Source organism: Silene latifolia, chromosome 1 (genome assembly GCF_048544455.1).
Source record: "Silene latifolia isolate original U9 population chromosome 1, ASM4854445v1, whole genome shotgun sequence".
Classification (NCBI taxonomy): Eukaryota; Viridiplantae; Streptophyta; class Magnoliopsida; order Caryophyllales; family Caryophyllaceae; genus Silene; species Silene latifolia.
Genome location: NC_133526.1, coordinates 181,475,618 through 181,493,551, shown reverse-complemented (window position 1 = coordinate 181,493,551; position 17,934 = coordinate 181,475,618). Strand labels below are relative to the sequence as shown.

The window sequence follows — 17,934 nt, the reverse complement described above, 5'->3', positions numbered from 1 at the left end:
ATCCGCATTTGTCCAAAAAATTCTTGTCAAGGCACTATCAAGATCTCTGTTTCATATGAAAATACCAACCCTTTTGTTTCTCGGAGGGTTTCTAAACGAGAGATGAACATATGTCCATCCTTGCCACTAAGTAGACACTTTACTTCCCTTTGGAAATTCTTGAACTGCGTAAGGGTAGCTCCAACATTTTCGAAACCCTCTGCTTGTTCCTTGCATAATTTGTATGTTAAACTAGCCCCGACATTCAATCTCGAATTTTGTATAATCAATTGCTTATGATATTCGTTCAGTTGATTTATATTAAGAGCAAGTTTCTCAAATTCCCTATTTTTGACAAAAGGCCACTGGGTGATTGTGACCCTCACGGAATTGTTCAATTTTGTACATCTTTTCATGGTACATGAATTTTATCATTGCTTCACAACCCCACCTTTTAATTTTAGTTATTCTTGTACCACTTTGCTTATTGGAACTCTCGGCTTCACCGCACCCGCAACTCCACCCTTTTTCGATTGGTTTTAGCAGTTTTGTTTTTCTATTTGCACTTATTGCACCAGCTTTTGTTTTGTCACCAGTTTCAACAGTTGTTGTTTTTGCATCAGCTTTTGGAGGACGATTTTTCCTGTTATTAAAACCTTGACGATGACAAACCATGCATTTTGTTCGAATAGTCCCATCTTTAAACCTCTTAGTTGAAGACTTCCTTGCTTCAAACCCACAAGCAATAGCATAAATTTTATAGAATAACATTGCGACTCTAAGTCCACAAATGTTTTGCCAAGCACGGGTGTAAACTTCTCTTCAATCCTAGTTATCCATTGCTCGGTGCCACCCGGTGTGTAAGTTACCAAAGTAGTAGGTGTGGAAATAGTTGGCATTGTAGGGGTTGTTAACACAAAGGTAGAACCCTCACCATCCTGACAAGAACCAACATTAGAGCAAGGAACCTCACCACAACCGACACGAGGCGTCACACTACACCGTGAGTTGTTGTTGACATTTGAATCAATACCTAAGAAGATAAAAGGTTCACAAAGTCACATCTCACATTCACAAAACAAGGTTTAAGATTCACTAAATAAGGTCTGTGATTCACAAATAAAGTCTGAGGATATTATCTAAACAAGGAAGAAAGCAGAATAGGTCATTCCTCTAAAGGGTTCACAAAAGGAGCTCTAGGATTCACAAATACAATGACCGAGATTCACAAGTTCACTTTTTGGTTCGATTATTAGTTCGCTTTTTAACTTTCACAAAATAACCTTCTAGTTTCACAAACTAGGGTCTCTGATTCACACAATAAGAAATAAATAAATTGCATTAGTAACGTTTAACAACAGAGATTCACAAAGTAAGGCCCAAGATTCACTAAATAAAGGCTGAGATTCACCAAATAAAGTCCGAGATTCACTAAATAAAGTATCAGATTATTAGTTCAAATAATTTAAAATTTTTTGGTGAAGATTATGAATTCACTTTTAAGAAAAGGTCAGGTTGTATGTATGAGGATATTTTGTTGATTTGTTAATAACACTTCCATTCCCAAGAAAAGGAAATTGAACAATCAAAAAATTTAATATATGGGTAATGTGAACAGCACTTGTTGACAAAGTGCAAATACCAGGCCTATAAATATCTAATTTCTGAAACATAATAGTATATACGAATAACCTATCTTCTCTCTTCTGTAAAACATTTCAAAAATCCCTATTGCACACAATGTCTCATTTATTTGTATTTCCCTATACTTGTGTTTTGGCGAATGTTCCAGGTTATATGAATCAAAAAGGGAAGTATGTTTGTCCTGACCTCTCTAAATTGGCAGATTGTTTAATGAGCCAAGGTTATGAGATAGAGTCTTTGGTCCCTGTTATGTGCAGGCAGACTTGTCATTTTATGGGATTAGTACTAATTCAATTTGGCACAAATGACAATGGTCGCAAAAAGCTTTTAAGTTGCGGGAGAAGTTCGAGCAATTTGGGCGTACTAGATCTGAATGGCTGGCTACCTATTCCCGAGTTCAGGGGCCCTTTCTATGGGTAGCATCAAGGCTTGATTCAAAATATTTTAACTACACTCCAGTATGTAGAAGAGTCCCATATTCATCTAAACACGCAGGAAGATCACTCGCTGATGCAGATGAACGGTGCACCTATAGCTATATCAATATTGCTCTATGTGCATTGCCTCGAACAAATAGGGGTGATTGATAAACTAAACAAATATCATATCTTGTTTAATTTTTGAGCTTTTCAGTTTATTTTATTTTTGAATGTTGTTGTTTAGTTAATTCGAAAGCCATGAACCTGCGGATTGTTATGTGATGACAAATTACAAGATTTTTAAGTTTTCTGAATATTATGTTTTAATTAATTTTTCTAAGATTCACTGAGTAAGGTCTGAGATTCACAAAATAAGGTGTAAGATTCACTAAACTAGGCCCGAGATTCACAAAATAAGTAAAAGAGTAGAAAAGGTGATTCTAACCACTTATGATAAGTTTCACAAAACAAGCTCTAAGTTTCACTAAACTAGGTCTGAGATTCACAAAATAAGGTCTAAGATTCACCAAACAACAAAATCCACTCAATTGATAACTGTTACACTAACAATTCAACCAACTCTTACAATCACAAATAGGTTCTAAGATTCACAGAGATACAATATCAATCCATATATTGCATAATAATCGAGCAGAAATTTTGACAAATGCAAATTGAATGATAGAACATGAGATTTTTACAAATTACATAAAAAACGATATACCTGATTCAATAACACAATTATCATCAAATCATTGTGATATCTACAATCTCCATAGCAATTAGAGCTGCAAAATCGTCAAAAACAATTTAGTAAGTAATACGAAATCCAGGAACAATCTCCATAGCATAGCAATTGAGAAAAAGGAAATCGCTCAAAATATTGGTCAAATTCGAACGTTTTATTTACAAAAATCGTTCAATTTGATCAAATTCGAACCTGATATCATCAATTTATGAGTGAATTGACAGAATTGTATGAATATACTCAATTTTGATGAAAATTATGAAATTACCTGTAAATTATTCGATTTTTCTTCTGAAATTAATTGAATCAACGTTGTTGAATGTTGTTTTGATGAAATTCACGAACAATCGATGAACAAATTGATGAGCTCGCTTGTCAAGAATTTCCGTTGAAGACGAGTTTTCTTGCTGAAGAAAATTTTCAGAAAAAAATTTTGTTTGTTATATTTTTAGAGAGATATTTCGTGATTGGGCTATTATATTTAGTGAGAGAAAGTATTTTGGGCTAAATGAAAAGATTTGGAGTGACCCCTAAATTTTCAAAATTGAATGAATAATAGGAAGTTAGTCCATATAATGAAGGATTAATGAAGGAATTTGGTGAGGCCGGCCGCCTCGCCATAATTAACGGCCTCACCGGATTCGGCCTCTATATATATATATATATATATATATATATATATATATATATATATATATATATATATATATATATATATATATATAGAGAGAGAGAGAGAGAGAGAGAGAGAGAGAGAGAGAAGTTCAAATGAGTCCACCTATATATTTGAGTCCCTAAGTCCTTATCTTAGCCATTAGATCTTCTAAGATTGATGGTTGAGATTTGAGACTTCTAATCAATTTTGAAATGAAACTTTAATGTTTTAAAAGTGGAACTTTAATCTGTGAGAGCAAATTTAATTCTTTACGATTGAAACTTTAGTTTTTTAAAGTCATTTTATAAATAAAAAATTAAATTTTTGTATTTTTAAATATAACTTTAATGTTTTACGAGTGAAACTTTAACGCTTAAAAGTGAAACTTTAATTTTTTTAGGCCATTTTTAATATAAAAATTTGAATTTATGAAATGATGTGATTGTGATTAATATTAATTTAATTTAACTGATTTCTGAATGTAACTTTAATAGTATACGAGTTCAACTTTAATGCTTAAAAGTGAACTTTAATTTTTTAGGCCATTTTAATAAATAAAAATTGAATTTATGTAATAATGTAATTGTGACTAAAATTTATTTAATTTCATTGATTTATGAATGAAACTTTAATGTTAAACGAGTGGAACTTTAATGGTGACGAATGAAACCTTAATTTTTTAAGGCCAATTGACGAGTGAAACTTTAATTAATATTTATTTAATTTTAAGTGATTTATCAATGAAACTTTAATGTTAAAAGTGTGAAACTTTAATGGTGATGAGTGAAACTTTAATGGTTTAGTGTGTATTTATATAATGATGTAAAAATTTGTTATTTCTCGAAGTTACGAATGAAACTTTAGTCAATATCAGTAAAACTTTAGTCCATATCTTTGAAACTTTAATCCATATCCCAACATCATTACCCCAAGACCACCACGACACCCCACCACCGCCTCGACCACCAAAGATGACCTCCCCCCTGCAACAACCGCCACCACGTACCACCAAACTGAAACCAACGACCACCGCCACATGACTGACCTCCAATCTGAGAAAAAAAAAATAGAAGGCCACGGCCACGACATCAACCACTTTAGATCTGGAAAAAAAAAAAAAAAAAGAGAAGGGAGAGAGGCGGCAGCCAAACCGCCACCAACACCTCCACTACTCAACAAAACACATTGAAAAAGAAAAAAAAACGGAGAAAGGAGAAGGGGCTGCCACAACCGCCACCAACACCCCCACATGACCCACCAACCACGAACCACGCACCATAACCACGGCCGTAATCAGAAAAAAAAAAAAAAAAGAACCGAGAAGCAAAAGAGACGGCAGTCAGAACCGCCACCAACACCCCAATACGACCAACCACACACCCCAAACACGATTCCTTTTATCAGATCTGGAGAAAACCAAAAAAAAAAACAAAGTGAATGGAGGACGGCGGCGAATGGCGGGGAAGAGTAGTAGTCGCCGAGGGAGGCAGAAGGCTCACGGGAGAAGAGTAAAGGTGATGGCAGCGACGGGAGGATAGGCGGTGTTGCGGTGGACGGATGGTGTTGTCGGGTTGGTGAGATGAGACGGAGAGAGAGAGAAAGGGAGTAAGAGAGGGAAAGGGAGGAAGAGAGAGAAGTTGCAGGAATGAAATGAAAAGAATTAGGGTTTTTGTGTTTTATATAGGGCTTTTATTTTCAGATTCAATCTTAGCCCTTGATTTTGTTCTAATCTAACGGCTTAGATAAGGACTTATGGACTCATCTAAGGATGGTGGACTCATTTGATCCTCATTCTATATATATATATATATATATCTTCCTCCCTTTCCCTCTCTTACTCCCTTTCTCTCTCTCCGTCTCATCTCACCAACCCGATAACACCATCCGTCCACCGCAACACCGCCTATCCTCCCGTCGCTGCCATCACCTTTATTCTTCTCCCGTCAGCCTTCTGCCTCCCTCGGCGACTACTACTCTTCCCCGCCCTTCGTCGCCGTCCTCCATTCACTTTGTTTTTTTTTTTGGTTTTCTCCAGATCTGATAAAAGGAATCGTGTTTGGGGTGTGTGGTTGGTCGTATTGGGGTGTTGGTGGCGGTTCTGACTGCCGTCTCTTTTGCTTCTCGGTTCTTTTTTTTTTTTTTTTTTTTTTTTTTCTGATTACGGCCGTGGTTGTGGTGCGTGGTTCATGGTTGGTGGGTCATGTGGGGGTGTTGGTAGCGGTTGTGGCAGCCCCTTCTCCTTTCTCCGTTTTTTTTCTTTTTCAACGTGTTTTGTTGAGTAGTGGAGGTGTTGGTGGCGGTTTGGCTGCCGCCTCTCTCCCTTCTCTTTTTTTTTTTTTTTTTTTTTTTTTTTCAGATCTAAAGTGGTTGATGTATTAAATGTCAAAAATACAAAGCAATCAAAACCAAATTACATGACTCCAACTTGCTTAAGCCAATCTAATTCTGATAAAGTCATAAGCTTTGAATCTCTTTCTCGAACTCTCATCCTCATGTCATTAACAACCTTATCTGCAACCTTCTCAGGCCTCAACAGAACACCTTCATTCCTGCACTGGTTTCTGTGATGCCACACATGATACACAGCTCCCATGGCCAGACCTGCCTGAACTCCTTTCTGCAATTTTGTTCCCTGAGCTTGGATACACCAGTCAAGCACATTAACAGATGGAATAGGTAGTCTAGTCTTCTGATGCAGACAGTGTACTACCTTATTACTGTAAGCACACCTAAAGAAAATATGATCCAAATCTGCTGGTGCCTGCCCACATAAATAACAGCAGTCATCTATATACATCCCATAACTGACCAGTTTTGCTTTGGTTCTGAGAACTCCATGAGCAAGAAGCCAGCCCAAGAATTGATGTTTTGGAACCACCCATTCATTCCAGACCACACTGCACCAGTTATTCTTAGTTCTGGATCCCTGAAGCCATTCATAACAGCAAGCAGTAGAGAAGCCTGCCCTTTGTATGTCCCAGCTCCCATTGGTATAAGCAGTAGCCAGATCCTGTTTCACATTACATATTCTCCTCCACACCCAACTAGTGTTGGCACTAGACTTATATTGCATCCATTTATGTCCTTTAAGGTGATTATGCTGCACCCATTTAACCCAAGTAGAGTCCTTACCTTCAGCAATCCAGTTTACCAGCTTACCTGTCATAGCTTTGTTCATCAATTCCTGGTTTTTAATCCCTAGACCACCCTCTTCTTTAGGCCTGCAAACAATGTCCCAAACCACCAATGGAACCCTTCTATAATCAGCACTATTATCCCATAGAAAATTTCTACAGGTTGCCTCAACCTTTGCAAGGATTCCCTTTGGTATCACAAACATATATGCCCAATAAGAGTGTAAAGAAGTCAGTACAGCTTTCACTAGGACAAGTCTCCCAGCATAAGAGAATTTCCTAGCAACATAGCCATGTATGCTGCTACAAATCGTCTCTACTAGGCATTCACAATCCTGTATCTTCAGTCTGGTAGTCTGGATTGGCATACCCAGATATTTAAAGGGCAGCCTTCCCTCTACAAAACCAGACACACTCAGAATATCTTGTTTGAGCTGATCTGGAACCCTCCTGAAGTAAGCATTAGACTTTGAGGCACTGATTTTTAAACCAGTTGCTTTAGAGAAGGTCGAATAAGATTGGAGCAACAGCATCATAGATTTGGCATCCCCATTACAGAATTTGATGGTTCTTGTCAAATATTCCATGCAAAGGTTAAAGATTAAAAGGGCATAGAGGATCCCCCCTGTCTGAGACCTCTCTTGCCTTGGAAATAGCCAAACATTTCCCCATTAATGGACAAGGAAAATGAGGCAGTAGTTATGCACTGCAACACCATCTCCTGAAACACCACAGGGAAATCAAGCTCATCAAGAAGCTTCTCTACAAAAGTTTACTCTACAGTATCATATGCTTTTTGCAGATCTATCTTAAACAAACATCTTGGAGATGTATTAGGCCTTTCATAACATCTTATTAGATCCTGACATATAAGAATATTTTCCTGTATGCTCCTATTTTGGATGAATGCCCCTGGTTATGATCAATAAGGCATGGCAGCACTTCAGCTAGTCTGGCACACAACAACTTAAATATAATCTTATAGACTACATTACAGCAGGCTATAGGACGGAATTGTAGCACAGTTTGAGGCCTATCACACTTTGGAATCAGAGTCAAATTTTTTGCATTCAGCTGCTTCAACAGCTGCCTATTCTGAAAAAAATCCTGGACTGCATTGATTACCTCCCCTCCTACTTAATTCCAAGCATCCTTAAAAAATTTGCTTGTGTATCCATCAGGTCCTGGAGATTTGATATCAGGGATACTAAACACAGTTGCTCTAATCTCCTCCCCAGTGACAGGTCTCAGTAAAATAGCATGATGCTCCCCTCTACACCTTTGTCCCTGATCAATAATTTTCTTGTGTATCTTGGATGTATCTTGCTTAGTCCCAAGAAGTTTCATATAGTAATCAATGAATGTTGCTTGTACTAGCTCAGGACTGTCACACATATTGCCATTCATGTCCTCTATCATGATCACCCTATTCCCATTCCTTCTCTTTTTAAGAAGTCCATAAAAATATGCACTATTTGTATCTCCCTCTTTCATCCAAGTCTGCTTTGCCTTTTGTGCCAAGTAGCTATCCCTAGCTATGCTAAGCTTTTTTAACTCCTGAGAAGCTTCATATTCTGCATTGAGAAGTTGCACATCAGAAGGATTCCTTCCAATTTGCTCCTGCAGGTCTTGTACCTGTTTTTGGAGTCTGCTAGTGGATCATTATACCCCTCCCTATTCAACCTTTTCAATGCAGGCTTCAGGTTCTTTAGATTTGTAGCCAGCTTGAACATACATGTGCCAGCAAGACCTTTGTCCCAATTGCTTCTAACAGTGGGTAAGAATTCCTTTGCATCTCCCCACATGTTGAAGTATTTGAAACAACGTTTCCCCTGGGTATTTTTAAAGCTACTTACAATGCAAGAAGTGTGGTCCAGCAAGCCCTCAGGCAAGAAATGAGCATACAGGTCAGGCATATGATCACACCAATCCTTATTGATCAGGAACTTATCAATCCTACTATATATCCTCTCCTCAGGTTTTTGTTTATTGTTCCAAGTAAAGAGGGATCCTGTAGCAGCAATATCAATGACTCCACAATCTGCCATACACTGCCTAAAAGGTTCAATCTCACCAGAAGGGGTATTACCACCTACCCTCTCAGCAGCTGATAAAACACAGTTAAAGTCTCCTGCAATAGCCCAAGGACCACTAACATGACTAGCAAGTCTCCTTAAATGATCCCACAGAGGAGCCCTATCATGTATAGAATTGAAAGCATAGACCATTGTCATGTAAAAGACACTTCTATTCTCTAAGGATTCAACTCTCATATCAGTGGACTCATCCTTGGATCATTTTATTAAAATTAATACCGGTGTCGCTTGTTTCAATGGGTTTGAGTAACGACGGTGATGAAGATGGATAAATAAATAGTGACGAGTATATGGCTCAGGAGAACTTCCTATGGTGAACTAGAGAAGGATTTGTGACGCATATGTTTCGATTGTCATCGTTCTCTCTCTTCCTTTTTTCTCACTTTCTTTCTGTCCTCTTTGCAATGCTTTCCTGTAGGATAACTAAGCATTTTTAAGGGAGATAGTTAACGGAGTTAGTTTAGAGGCCCTTACCTGGAAACTTTAAAAGTACGGTACCTTAATTGGAAAAAATGCGAAAGTTCAGACCCTTATTTAGCCTTAACTAGTATTAAAGTTGACTTAAAAAATTACTATTATTCCCTTTATAATAACGAGAGAGGTATTCTTTGACTTGGATCAATTTCTAGAAATCTCTCGCAAAACAAGAAGGCAAAGAATGTCTAAACTAATGGAGAAGGATGTTTATAATGCAGCAGTCAACGGTGATTTAACCATATTCAGCAACAAAACTCATGAGCAATTGCTTAAGAAAACGTATCAAAACAGCAATATTATACACATAGCTGCTCAACACCAGCATATAAGGGCCGAATTAGGCCACACAATATTCGTATCATATTGCCTTGATTTTATGTGATATGATACGGATATTGTTACGATATTATTTCGATATTTTAGGGGTTTGTTTCCCTTTTATTAGGATACGATATTCTCTTGTAATCCTATATAAGGAATTTCATATCATTGAATACACACGACATTAAAACGTCAAACAACCCTTGTTCTCTTTAACATGGTATCGGGTTATTGGTTTCGTTCCAAAACCTAATTCCGCTTCCGCTCACTTTCATCGATCTCCTTTTTTTTCTCGTTCAAAATGTCGAAACCTGAAGGAACTGTTTCTACCACTACCATTGATGCTTTGTCTCCCTTTTATCTCGGGAGTCACGACATCCCTAGTCTTACCCTTACCGATATCAAACTCGGTCCAAATAACTATGAGGAATGGAGTCGCTCCATGAAGATGTCGCTCAAATCTCGCCGAAAGTTTGGTTCTTGCGACGGCTCTATTTCCAAACCTACTGATTCCGTGCTTCTCGAGCAGTGGGAAGTAATTCATTGTACTATTATACAATGGATAATGCGCACCATTGATCCGTCTATTAAGAGCAGCATCTCGTATTTCGAGGACGCGCGTTTATTGTGGGACGACTTGGCTGAGAGCTTTGCGACAGTCGATGGAGCCAAAATTCATGCTCTTAAAGAGGATCTCCACAACTGCAAACAAGAAAAAGGTATGACTGTGACCTCTTATTTTGGCGCTTTAAAAGTCCTTTGGGACGCTCTTGCCAATCATGAACCTATTTTTGCCTGTACTTGCGGTCACTGTACCTGCGGTATTATTAAGAATGCTCTTGCCCGACAAGATTCGGAACGTTTGCATAAATTTCTCATGGGCCTTTATCGTTCCATTTATGGTAATCTAAGGTCTCAGTTACTTTCTCTTGATACACTTCCGACTCTCAATCGCGCTTTCCAATTAACAATTCAAGAAGAGCGATTGAAAGTCGGCAGTCCCTCTGTTCCTGCTGAACCTCTGGATGTTGCTGCCTTCGCTGTACGACCAGCAATTTCTGGTCCTCCTAATAATCCGCCTGATTGGCGTGCTCTTCGAGCCCTTGAGAAACAGGAACGTCGAAAATTAAAATGCTCTCATTGCACCGGGCCTGGACATGAGGCTTCTTCTTGTTTTATTCGAACGCAAAAATTCCCCGATTGGTGGGGGGATCGTCCTCGCACTCTTGAAGAAGTGGCTTCTTCTCTTTAACACAGCAACTCGATTTCATCAAAGCAGCTCTCAATAGCTTCCCTAGTATACCCACTTGTGAGTCGCTTATATGCGATCAGAACGGCCACGGGAACACCCCACTCCACATTGCAGCCCAGGTCGGGGATGAGGCCATCATCGACCAACTTTACCAGTTTTTTTCGATGCAATGTGGTAGAGATCGGGTTTTCCCGTGGAGGGTGATGAATGGGGACGGTAATACGTCGGCTCATGTTGCGCTTCGCCGCAGTAACATTTTGGTAGCCATGTATTTGGTTGGGAAGGATGATTATGTTGCTCGGGTAACTAATCATTCTAAAGAGACTCTCCTTCATCTTGCTATTCAATACCATATTTCTGGTAATTTAATTTCTTTTTTTTTACCTTTGCTTATACGGAGTATCTACGGAGTACTTTTGTTATCTATTTTGAAATTAAGATATTAACAAAAAGATTCTCTCTTGCGAATATCCATTTTGAAATCATTAACGATTTACCAAAAAGGCTACACATACACGAGGTGTATGGAAAAAGCCATACACAACCAAGGAGATCGCGACACGTGGCAAATTAGAGTTAACATCAATTAGTTAGTGTAGGGTTAAGTTAGTAATTTTAGATGTATGGTTAACTTGTTAAATTACTCTAATTAACTATATAGATCAAAAATGTTGTTGGTAAAGCTCAAACCCATGACCTCTTGAGACATATACACTTGATATTACCATTGAGACACACTCATCTCTTTGCTAAATATGTATCTCTTTTGTTATTTGTATGTTAAAAGCCTATTTAAAATAATATTTACTTATAATAATAATAATAATATATACTTCTACCTTATATTTAATGTAATGTATTTACTGAGTTAAGTATACTTGAAAAAAATTGAACAAAATATTTTATTTACTTATGATAATTATCATATGTACTGTTAGTTTACATTTACCCAAGTTTGGTGTCGGCCCCACCGGGCTACCTCTATTTATCATTTAAATTTTATTTTTTATAAAATATAGTTGCGTTCGTATTTTTTAACACAAACATTTACGATTTATAATATATTGTTCTATGATATATCTTGTAATTATGATGAATTAAATTTATCAACAAATTATATAAAACAGGATCACTTATTCTCCCGCCGTTGATATTATTACGTCCACGACATACCCCTGTTAATACTATTACGTTCACTACTGTTTTGATTATTGTTGTTTCTTTTACTATTCCCGCTATTTTTATAGTTAAATTCACTATTCCCGTTAATTTTATCAAACTTATATATTTAAATAAATAAAATATTTTTCTTAAACTGAATTGTTAGCTAACTTTCTTCGTTGGTTACTTTTATAACATTTGTTGTCACTACTGTTATTTTCACTACTCCCGCTATATTTATTTATTTATTTTCACTACTCTCGCATTTAATACTATTAATTTCACTTTTATCATTCTTGCTACTATGACTTTCGCTACTCTGTCTGCTATTATTGTTACTTTTACCACTCAAATTGGTGAATACTATCATATTTATTACATCAAACTAGCTTAGCACCCGTGCAAAATTGCACGGACATACATAGAACAATATATATAGAAAAATATATAGAAGATTATTGAAGAACATTTGCATAGCACTTGTTGTCTTTTTTCATTTTTGGGGTGTCTTAGTCAATTGTTGTCATTTCTATTTTGAGAATGAACTTGAAAGCAATTTGATCATTCACACTCAATTTAGTCCACTTGTCATTTAGTAATTGGTTCCCTCCTCTTTCTTTGGTCTTTGTGCCAAAACCAAAGAACAACAATTGACCGGGACGAAGGAAGTAATATTTTATTTTATAGAATAGTGATAATATATTAATGACCACGTTAAAATTCATTATCACAAATAAATTACACCAATGAATTCTCCAAATCATATTTTCCACCCTAGCCACCTTATTAGTCAATGAACAATCCTACTAAACAAAAAACTTGCATAGAATAAGTGATCTTCATTAATTATTTACAAAAATCCGCGTATAGGTCAGATAATACATAACCATGATATTCATCTAACCTTCAAAATATACATTTTCGTAAGTTGTCTACTCTGCAATAAAATATATATAATAAATATATATATAATAAAACAATTCAATATGCTCTCGCGAGATGCTTGAGTCTTCATTTAAGTTTAATAATGGATACTTAAGATAACAGAGCAGGTTCAATATGTAAAATTGGACCCAAGCGGTATAAGCACCTGTCAAGACAAAGTAAAACACGGAAAAAGAAAGAATATGTAAAGTTGGCTATTTGCTACTGCCCGATGAATTTTCTTAATAACATACAAAAAAGGAAACACAAATATCTAATCCAATTAACGTGAAATGTTAAGAATTCATGTCGAAGATTATCACACTATAATCATACGGAACATGTTTTCACTCTTACGTTAGTTATTAGTGTCCAAGATTTACAAATTGTGATTTACCACGGGTTAATTATTAGTGTCCAAGATTCACAAATTCTTATTTATCACAGGTACAATCGAGTAATTATTGAGTGAGACGGTCTCACAGAGTAAGATGATCCAATTTTATCGTTAGAAATAAATGAGAGAAAAATAAGAGCTCATGTTCTCAGGTCTACTACCTATAAAATTTCCCACGAGTGTATTCTTCCAGTAGGCCAATTAATCTATTACATCCGCTTGAGTTACTACCACCTCGGTTTGATGCGCACTTTGAATAAACTCATTCCTGCGTTTGGTTGTCACCTTGTTCCAAGGCTTTGAAGTCCCTTTCCTAATTACAGTTATTATAGGGTTTGCAATTTTTAGATCCAATTTCAACCAATTCACATCTTTCGCTGATGTTGTATTCTTCTGATTAATATATTCTCTAGTATGAACGTATTTGTCTGATAAATCGCTTGCCCCAAAGATGAGATAGAATTATAATTAACAATGTTTTTCCCAAAACTTTTATTAAAAGCATCCGTAATTACCTCATTGAATGAAATTGAAGAGCGTAGATTTTCCGGACCCGGATCCTCCTCCTCTGGACTCTGGAGGTTCAATCGACTGATTATGCTTATTTTTGGAGGCCTTCCTCTTTGTTTAGCCATGATTTAAAGCTGAAACCTCGATCGACAATAAACGGAATATCAAAGTTACTATCAAAGTGAAGGTAGGTTATGAATAAGGGATACAACAGATTTTAAAAATGAATATATGATGTTAAAAGCAAAGTTTCGGTAGTCAAACGGTAATCCGTTAAAATACATCAATATTATTACTATCAATTTATATCAAATTGTTAGAATATCTGAAATATTTTATTAGTTAATTAATTAGTAAATAATTAAATTCAGTTTTCAGATAATTAAGTGGTCCATTTTATGTGGGAAGTTACCCATGATCAAGGTAACAACCCATGATCCTCTCCTATTCTACAGCCACCACCACCCACTTCTTTAGTCACTTAGAAACTGTTTTTTTGATGGGAAAAAACAGTATAAAAGAAACGTGATAACATCTGGTAAAGGTCACCAAACCTACTCTCCCTTAAGATAATATACACCATCTAAATCAGTGAGAAGGAGGGTTCGGAACCGAAATCAGAAAAGGCACACTAAGCAGACGGGTTTTTACAGCAGCAAAGGTTTATATCGGAAACGGGTTTATTTCTTCATTCGGGTTTTAAAAGCTGTTCAGGAATACCGATAAGCAATGGCTGGAGGTTTTAATTCTCAATCTTTATTTATCGCTTCCGCATTTTATTTGTTCGTATATTCATTTAGTAATTAGAATATACATGATTAAGAATTGAATTAAACTTACATTTGGTATCAGAGCGAGTATATCGCCTCTGTCTTGCTTGTTGATTCCGACTTCAGTTTTGCATCTTTGATATGATGGATCTGCTGTGTTAATTTTTCGTTTTTCCAGACGGAAACTCCTTTGATAATTGTTTTGGATAGCTTTCATTCTGATTCGTTTTTATCATTAAAATCTGGAAATTTTTTGTGTTGGGATTTATCTGGAATATTTATGTTCTTATTTATTCTGGGTTTTTTCTTGTTTTAATGGGAGAGACGAAGGTAGGGGATGAAGTCTTGCTCATATTTTTTTTTTTTGGTTTCATTTGTGGTTTACAGTAGTAAAGTAACAAAGTAAGGAGTACTTTTTGCATAGTGACCCACTGTCCCACTATTGGCTGTCACCTTTATGTTTTTGTTATTTTATATAATACTCTGGTGATAATGGACGATCTATGTATTTGGCTATAGTATAATGTGTGACTTCATATATTTTTGTCCTTTACCTTGGCTATTTTAGTATGCGGCATATTGGAAATTGATTCTACTTTATTTACTTGGAGTGATGACATTTTTTTTTTGGCTTTCGTCTGTATCATTGGTATAATGGTATTTGGTTTGTGCTCTTGTTAAGTATCCAATTTCACTAACGTTATATACATCGAGTTAGTATATACATAAAGTAAATGTCAAATGATTTTAAATTTATTAGTTAGGGAGTAGCCACAGCATCTCTAATTGATTAAATTTTATTCGAAATCACAGGTGGAAACTAGACATTTTATTGTAATTAATTATACGTAATGTGATGAGAATTACCCACAGGAATCTTATTATATTTGTATGATTAATTAGGATGTTATATTGAATTATGTTTCTTAATTTACCCACAGGAGTTGAGAAATGAATATAATTTGATATTTTCATCATAAAGTTCATTTTTTTTTATGCATCTAATTTGAGTAGACTTTAGCCCACAGGCAAGTTTATGTCACTAGATTCATATGAGCATAATTTACATTGGTAAGTTGTGATAAAGTTAAGTCTCAATTTTTTGTTACTAAGCATGTATATTTAAAATTTGCAGCAAGTTTACCTGGAAGTTCCTTTGATATCAAAATAGACGTTCCTGAATTAACTGGTGATAATTTTAAGGTGTGGAAAGAGAGGGTTCTATTGCATTTAGGATTCACGCGTTTCGATTATGCTATACAACACGATGAACCGGCTGAGGTAAAGGAAACTAGCACACCAGATGAAGTAGACCATCGTGAAAAGTGGGAGAAATCAAACTATATTTGCACGATGTTCATAAAGACAAAACTGTGTGCTAGTATCCGAGGTTCCGTCGAGCAAAGATACTAAAGTTCGAGACCTTCTTAAAGCAGTAGATGAACAGTTCGAAACTTCCGATAAGGCTTTGGCAAGCACCTTAATTATGAAATTTACTTCTTTGAAGCTCAATGCCACTAATGGAGTGCGTGATTTCATCATGCGCATGAGGGATATTGCGTGAACTTAAGGTATTGGAAGTTACTATGTCGACTCTTTCTGGTACATTTCATTTTGTGTTCTCTCCCAAAGACAATATGCCCCATTTAAGATCTCTTACAACACACATAAGGACAAATGGTCTCTTAATGAATTAATGACCATGTGTGTTCAGGAGGAGGGGAGATTGTTGTTGGAGGAGGGCGAAAAGGTGAATCTAACCACTAGTACTAATAAAGAATCATCTAGTACTAAGAAGGGTCACCATAAGGATAAGGGAAAGGGTAAGATGTCTGTTGAGCCGACCATTAAGAAGGAGTCTTCATGTTTCTTCTGTAAAAAGAAGGGACATATGAAGAAAGACTGCATAAAGTTCAAGGCTTGGCTTAAAAAGAAAGGTAATTTCCATGCGTTTGTTTGTTATGAATCTAATATGGTTAATGTTATTCATAATACTTGGTGGATTGACTCTGGTACTACAATCCATGTTTCGAATACCTTGCAGAGTATGACAAACCTACGGAAACCAGTGGCAAGTGAAAGCTCTATCTATTCAGGAAACCAGATAGGCTCGAACGTGGAGGCCGTAGGGACATGCAGTTTAGTTTTGAGTAGTGGTTTTGTTTTGGTTTTGGAAAAGACATTTTATGTTCCGAATTTTACTCGGAATTTAATTTCAATTTCAAGGCTTGTACCGTTTGGATTTACCTTTAATTTTTCGAATTCTGGTTTCAGTATTTGCAGAAATTCTAAAGTTATTGGTCATGGTACTTTGTCTGATAATTTATATCGTCTTTATTTACAAAATGATACCACTCAAAGTACTATGCATGTTAATACTGGTTTAAAAAGAAGTATTATGAATGAAGAGTCCTCTATGTTATGGCACCGGAGATTGGGACACATCTCCATTGAGAGGGTTAAGAGATTGGTAAAGGAACGGGTACTTGGTACTTTAGACTTTACCGATTTTGATACTTGTGTTAGTTGCATTAAGGGAAAGCAAACTAACAAATCTAAGAAAGGTGCTAAGAGGAGTTCTGACCTATTAGAAATCATACACACAGATATTTGTTGTCCGGACATGAACGCTAATGATCCGAAATACTTTATTACCTTTATTGACGATTATTCACGATATATGTACATCTACTTACTTCGTTCCAAAGACGAGGATTTTGATGCCTTTAAATTGTTTAAGGCTGAAGTAGAGAAACAATGTGGTAAGCACATTAAAATCGTGAGATCAGATAGAGGTGGTGAGTACTATGGTAGATATACTGAAGATGGACAAGCACCTGGTCCTTTTGCTAAATTCCTTCAAGAGCATGGGATTGTTGCCCAATACACTATGCCCGGTTCTCCGGATCAGAATGGTGTAGCAGAAAGAAGGAATCGGACATTAATTGAAATGGTGCGTAGTATGAGAAGTAATATTAAACTTCCTTCATTTTTGTGGGTTGATGCACTAAAGACGGCTGCGTATATATTAAATCGGGTTCCTTCCAAGGCCGTCTCAAAGACGCCTTTTGAGTTATTCAAAGGCTGGAAACCGAGTTTGCAACATATACGCGTTTGGGGATGTCCGTCTGAGGTGAGAATTTACAACCCACAAGAAAAGAAACTAGACCCAAGGACTATTAGTGGGCATTTCATTGGATATGCCGAAAAGTCCAAAGGCTATAGGTTCTATTGTCCGTCTCATAGTACCAGGATTGTGGAATCTAGAAATGCAAAATTTCTAGAGAATGACTTAATCGATGTGGGAGTACTATAGAAGTTGAACCTGAAAAGGATCAACATGAAGCTTCACCCTCTGTTTTAAGTGACAGGTTGGTTATTGTTCACGGTCCTGAAGATCGACCGCAAGTTCAACAACCAAATACAGAAATTCCACAAAATGTCGAT

General features: G+C 36.4%; 1 protein-coding gene across 1 annotated transcript; it reads left to right on the top strand.

The window, feature by feature from the left end:
• The first annotated feature begins 9,774 nt into the window (after positions 1-9,774).
• Positions 9,775-10,725, top strand: LOC141588407 (uncharacterized). Its single transcript, XM_074409853.1, has one exon. It carries the CDS (start codon positions 9,775-9,777, stop codon positions 10,723-10,725), a length of 951 nt encoding a protein of 316 aa, XP_074265954.1.
• The last annotated feature ends 7,209 nt before the right edge of the window (positions 10,726-17,934 follow it).